The sequence below is a fragment of the Eptatretus burgeri genome, chromosome 2 (genome assembly GCF_056783735.1).
Source record: "Eptatretus burgeri isolate ZD-2024b chromosome 2, Ebu_testis_v1, whole genome shotgun sequence".
Lineage (NCBI taxonomy): Eukaryota > Metazoa > Chordata > Myxini > Myxiniformes > Myxinidae > Eptatretus > Eptatretus burgeri.
The window spans coordinates 33192802-33198801 of NC_140962.1; the positions used below are offsets into that span (position 1 = coordinate 33192802).

At 45.2% G+C, this 6000-nt stretch overlaps 1 protein-coding gene across 10 annotated transcripts in view; it reads left to right on the top strand.

Moving 5' to 3' along the window:
• LOC147031767 (CLIP-associating protein 2-like) overlaps window positions 1-6000 on the top strand; it is a 222723-nt gene that overhangs the window by 86003 nt on the left and 130720 nt on the right. For all 10 annotated transcript variants that reach the window (XM_085867107.1, XM_085867049.1, XM_085867058.1 and 7 more), the window contains exons 13-14: window positions 2927-3016; window positions 4668-4847. In XM_085867107.1, coding sequence (XP_085723233.1) covers window positions 2927-3016; window positions 4668-4847 — 270 coding nt within the window. The remainder of the gene's footprint in view (window positions 1-2926; window positions 3017-4667; window positions 4848-6000) is intronic.

A 6000-nucleotide genomic window follows, 5' to 3' on the forward strand; every position in this document is an offset into this window, starting at 1 on the left:
TTCCCTCTGATCCCTACCGCACACTGTGACATTATCCACGTAAACAAAAGTGTCTTCGAGGTTTTCATCTGAGATGATGTCGTCCATAACCCGTTGGAAGCAAGCTACTCCATTCGTGACACCGAATGGTATCCTTCTGAACTGGTAGAGGCGCCGCCCTGCCTGGAATGCAGTGTACGGTTTGTCTTCCTCTCGGATGGGAATTTGATGATAGGCGCTTCGCAAGTCGATGGTACTGAATACCTTATAATTGGCCACGCGTTCGACCATCTCATCTATGCGCGGCAGGGGGTAGGCGTCGAGTTGGGTGAAGCGATTGACCGTTTGGGAATAATCGACAACCATCCGTTTCTTATGGTTCTGACTGCTGGTTACTAACACCTGTGTGCGCCATGGCGAATCGCTCGGTTCTATAATTCCCTCCTCCAGTAATCGCTTGGTTTCCGAAGTGATGAAATTCATGTCAGCAGTGGTATATCGCCGCGATTTGATCGCTATCGGTTTGCAGACCGGCGACAAGTTAGCGAACAGCTGGCGGGACGTCACCTCCGCGGTGGTCAACGCATTTAAAATTAGACGAGGCTTGCTTCCTCCAAAGGGTATTTCGACGCTCGTGTGCTGCTTGAGGACATTATGACCCAGAATTACGTCTGCGCACAAATCACGAAGCACCAGCACCTTTACATCCTGATGCGTGTACCCTTTTACGTCCAATTCAACATTGCAGTACCCTCGTACGCGGGATTGTAGTGAGGTGGCGGCCATGCATACCGTATTGTCAGTCGGGTGGATTACCCATTTCCTGCCCTTCACTAGCGAGCTGTTGACGAAACTTTCAGAGCTACCGGTATCAATCAGTGCCTCAGCCATATGCCCGTTAATTCGTACGTTGATGATAGCCTTGGATAGATTCCCCGGGAGGCTGCAGTCAATTTATTTTGCGAGTAGAGAGCCGCAGAAGTGGGTTTATTCCTCCTTAGAGTAGATTTACATACCCTGGCATAATGCCCTTTCTTGTCGCAATTCATGCATGTGGCATCTCTGGCGGGACATTTTTGACGAGGATGCCTTTTGTACCCACAAAAGAAGCATTTACCGACCGGAGCAGTTGCTGAGGAGTTTGACGAGGTCTGGGTATCCGGCTCCTCGGGTGTTTCTCCATCCCTCATGTCTGGCTGTGTCTGTGCCAGTGGGGTTCCTTGGGTTCCCATCGTAGCAGCGTTCATGAGCAGCATCGGTGTCCCAAATGACTCAGATTGCTGCTGAGCCGTATCCATCGCTCGAGCCTGATCGACTACCTTGTCAAGAGTGGGTTGCGCTTTCTCTAGTAAGCGTTGCCGTATGTGGGCTGATCTGAGTCCTTGGATGAATGCCTCCCGGGTCGCTTCCTTTCGGTGTTCCTCGGCGCTTACCGCCCGGAAGCTGCAGTCTTTTCCCAGCTGATTCAGAGCTTGCAGGAACTGATCGATTGTCTCCCCGGCTGCTTGCTTGCGTGTGTTGAGAAGATGTCGTATGTATACCTCGTTCTTGGGCTTCACGTAGAGCGCCTGCAGCACGTCGATCGCTGCTTCGTAAGTGTCGCACCCCGAGAAGAGCCTGTACACGCCGGGCGAGACATGATTCACGAGAGCGGCAAATTTGTCAGCTCCCTCCGCGATGATGGTCAGATAGTGTGAGAAGGAGCAGAACCAATGTGACCATTTCATTTCTGCGTCAGTCGCGTTCGGGTCTGCGTCGAACCTCTCTGGTTTGTAGATCTTGTCCATCTTTGGTTGAGAGAGCCGAGAAAATCAAATGGAATAAATTGAAATGAGAGCGAGAGATGAACCTTCAGAGTTTAGGCTTTATTCCATTTGATTGGAGCCGCTTCTGTGGGCACACCAGGAAATACAGGTTCAGCTAGGAGTACATAAGCAGTAACGTATACATGTGCAGTTAACCATTGCAGACTAAATCCGCGTAAGCACGGAGTTCGATATAATCTCCATTCTCACCAGTCAATGAGCACCTTCAGTTAACGAGCATCAAGTGGACAGCCGATGTCAATAGCAATGCCCCGGGGACAATCACTCGTGCCGCAGAGAGACATCCCCTTATACGCGAGACGCACAACATGTGATCCCGCGTCATGTCCCTCGATTCACGTTAATTCACCACACACATTTTTGATTAAACTTTGCAATTGATATTGGGGAGCACATGAAATATGTAATGTTTTTTAGGACTTGACCCCTGGTTTATGCCCTGCCCCAAATGATGGGGACTTAGGGTTACAGGAGTCAAAACAGAAGATTTATTTAAACTCAAAATTTAATATTGGGGTCATTCCTGGTGGAACCTCTTGTCATCTTTCAACTTTGCTTTAGGTGGGAAGTGTGGAAATTTGTGATGGCACGCCATCGACTTCGCTGTAGTTGAAAATGTAAGTGCACAGAGAGGGAAGCGCCACCTTAACAATCACGTCATCCTATTCATCCTCGTTTCTACTGTGCTGAAATTTGGTGTGGACTTCAAAGATCCTACCATGTTTCTTTTTGTAAAAGAGTAGGTGTAAGGAGCTTGTACCATGGGATGGTAGGAAAGAATACAATACTTTCCACCAAATTTCATCCTCCCAGCAGTTAATGGCTCTCCTCTGCTTAGTTCAGCAAGCAACGTTTTGTTTTGACAATTTGGTGGTGAACTTTTTTTTTTACTGTGCGCACCCCATTGCATTGATAGCATGAAGCAGAACAACAAAGTAACAAACACAAAATCAAACAGTACTGCATTTACCTTCATACCCACTGGTGTACTGCACAAGACAATTACATCCTGTAATCTATAGGTTTTCCAGATTATTGATGAATGGTTTTCATGCAATAAGTATGTGATCTGCCTACTGTGGCGATGCAAAATGTGTAGGCCAGCTGTTTTTGTATTTCAGGCCGACTGCAGAGGCGACCAATCAGTACTTTGCTGGCCAAAGGGGAAGGCCGCAGTCGGAAGCCAGCACGCATGATTCATCCCTCTCATCGTAAGACATTTGAGATTGATTCACATGCTTCTAGTTTGGTTATCATTTATTAACTTATTTTTATGCCTCTGCAGCTGAAGGTGCCAAAAGCATTATGTTCTTGGGTTGTCTGTCCAGCCGTCCCTCCGTGCATGCATAGCAGATATTTGTAACCGCGATAACTTGTGAACCACTGAAGGGATTCCATCCAAATTGGCAAAAGTATGGATTGTAATACAAAGATTAATGGATTACATTTTGGGTTCAAAAGATCAAAGGTCATGTGCCCTTTTTAAATCATTTTGCAAATCATAACTCGAGTTGGAAGCATCCGATGTTTTCTCTCTCGCACTGTCTCTCGTGTGGGTTAACCCCTGCTCTTGCAGGGAAAATGGCCTTTAAAATGCCTGTTGTGTGCGTGCGTGTGTGCGTGCGTGCGTTGTAGTGTCTCTCATGTGACCTTTGATTGGCATCAAACATAACAGTGGGTTGACATTTAATGTGGGCAGAGGCCTATCCATTGACACATTCGAGTCAACTTCTATTTTTTTATTTTGGGTGTGGGTTGAGGTTTATGGAGAAGCTGGATGACAAATAGTGATGGTCAACATTCACATTCCAACAAAAGAAAACATTTGATGAAGGAACACCGCCAACAATAAATCATGTGGACAATGAAAGCCACAGGTGGGACAAAGCAGTAGGGTTAGTGAGATTGGACACTGCCACGAGTGGGAATGGAAGACAACATGTGATGGTATGTCTGCTGTCCTTTTGAAAGGCTAGAAGGAAGGACACCACTAAATCAGTGCATGGAGGTGATTCCACAGATTTGAAAAAGTGGGACAAAGGTGTTAAAGCTCAAGATTTGATGGTGACAAGGAATGGGTTACTGGTCAGGTTGGGGTTGAACAAAGGCCTCATAGTCAGGTGTGTGTGGGAGAGGAGTATGGGTAAGACAAGTTTCAACCTTTACTTCACCAATTCACAAGTCTTATCTGCTTGATATACTGCATAGCTCTGAAATTTAGCCAGAATACAGGCACACATTCCTCTAATAGTGAAAAGTCTTGCTGAACTTTTTGAGGCGATTACTTCAAATGCATAGCTATGCCCTAATGAAATTATGCAACCAGCAGACTAAATTCGGAATTACATCCTGGTAAAAGGGCCATTTGTTTTCAAAGAACAGTATTGAGTTAGGAAAATCCATAATCACTGAAATTGAAAGAACCACTGGGTGGGAAAATGCAAGTACACAACCAACTTGAGGATCTTTGCCAAACAAAGGGGAAAAGGCTCAAAGTCCAATGTTTAAATCACAGATGGTCTTCATCAGGGACTATGGCCATGTTTATTCAGATCTTGAATACCCTCTTGCCACAACAGCCATAATAACAGCCAGATCTTGAATGCCACAACAGCACAGGCTTGATTGCAATAGACCCACTGCCACCTCGTGGTCTCTCTCATTCCGGCCTCTGTACTGTTGCTACACCTGCTTGCATCCTTTCTACCTGCAACTCATATCCTCATGCTGTAGTGCACCTGTGCATTCTTGTTTGACTTTCTCCTTCACCAAAAATTGTCTGTTGATCCTTCACCCTCTGTTCTGTTCTTTTCATTTTTCCCCATGTACCCTGACACCTGTATATTAATTTTGTTCCCTCAGGAAGCCGCTCCAGTTCACCAGGTAGTATTTTAACTGGCAGTCCCATTAGAAGCAGAGGCCCTCATAGTCCCACAATGGCCATAGCTGCCCTTGCTGCCGCCACACCAACTCGACCTCGTAGCAAGATTCCACGCAGTGTGGGCAGCAGTCGTGAGGCCAGCCCAACTCGAGGTTGTTCAGGTGGGTAGAAGTAATATTTCATTTCATCCGTGTTGTATCCGCTTCATCCTGCGATTCAGCTGGACTTTAGTGTGAATTGCCAGAACAGCAGACAAATGGAAAAATAAAGGTGGGGTTTATAAAATTAGAATAACACGGCGAGAACCGTGCATGCGCTTAATAAATCGATGATAAATGAAGTGCTCAATTTTTCTTAGACATCTGACAAATAAATAAAGAGCGAACAATATTCTCTCAGAAAAGTTTTGAAAATCATATCTCCTTTCAACAAAAAAAATTCATCATTTGAACACAAGGCAGCAATTTCAAAATATTAGAATATCCATCTATTCATTAGAATGATGTGTTTTTGGCCAAGAAACAAGAGATATCACTTCAATACTTGGTTGGTCCCCCTTTAGCTTTGACCACAGCCTTGGTGTGGCGGGTCATTGATGCGATGAGGTGGTTTCATTTTTTAGGGGGTACTAGTGGGCCTGTTGGTCCATTGGACCAAATTTTCATTGGTCTTCACGGCCTTGTCGCATACCTGCCTGCTGTACTGCTGGAGCTTTAGCTTCCCTTTCACCAAGCCCAGCTGTGCTTGAGCCACAATGGGGATTATACGTTCCTTGTTATTATTGCCAAATTATACTACTTTTATTATTGTTGATAATGCAATTGGTATTAATTAATATATGCTTTGTTACAATGTTAATCTTTTTGTTATTTATTTTGTCATTCGAATACCATGCCACAGAAGGACCTATTAAACTGCTCGATACACCTTAACATGGCATGCATTTATTCATGGGAATTCCTCCGGGTTCTTTGTAGTTAATTAGCCTAATCAACTCAGAAGATCATGATCATTTTGGTGTATCACATCAGAAAGCTCCGGTAGAACTCCACAAAAAGCATTACATGCGCGCGCGCGCACACACGCACACACCACACACACACACACACACACACACACACACACACACACACACACACACACACACACACACACACACACACACACACACACACACACACACACACACACACACACACACACACACACACACACACACACACACACTCAACTTATATATTTATAGTAGATACAAAGTCGAAGTTCTTGGAAGAGCGAGAACATAGCCTAGTTCAGGATGTGACAGAACAAAAG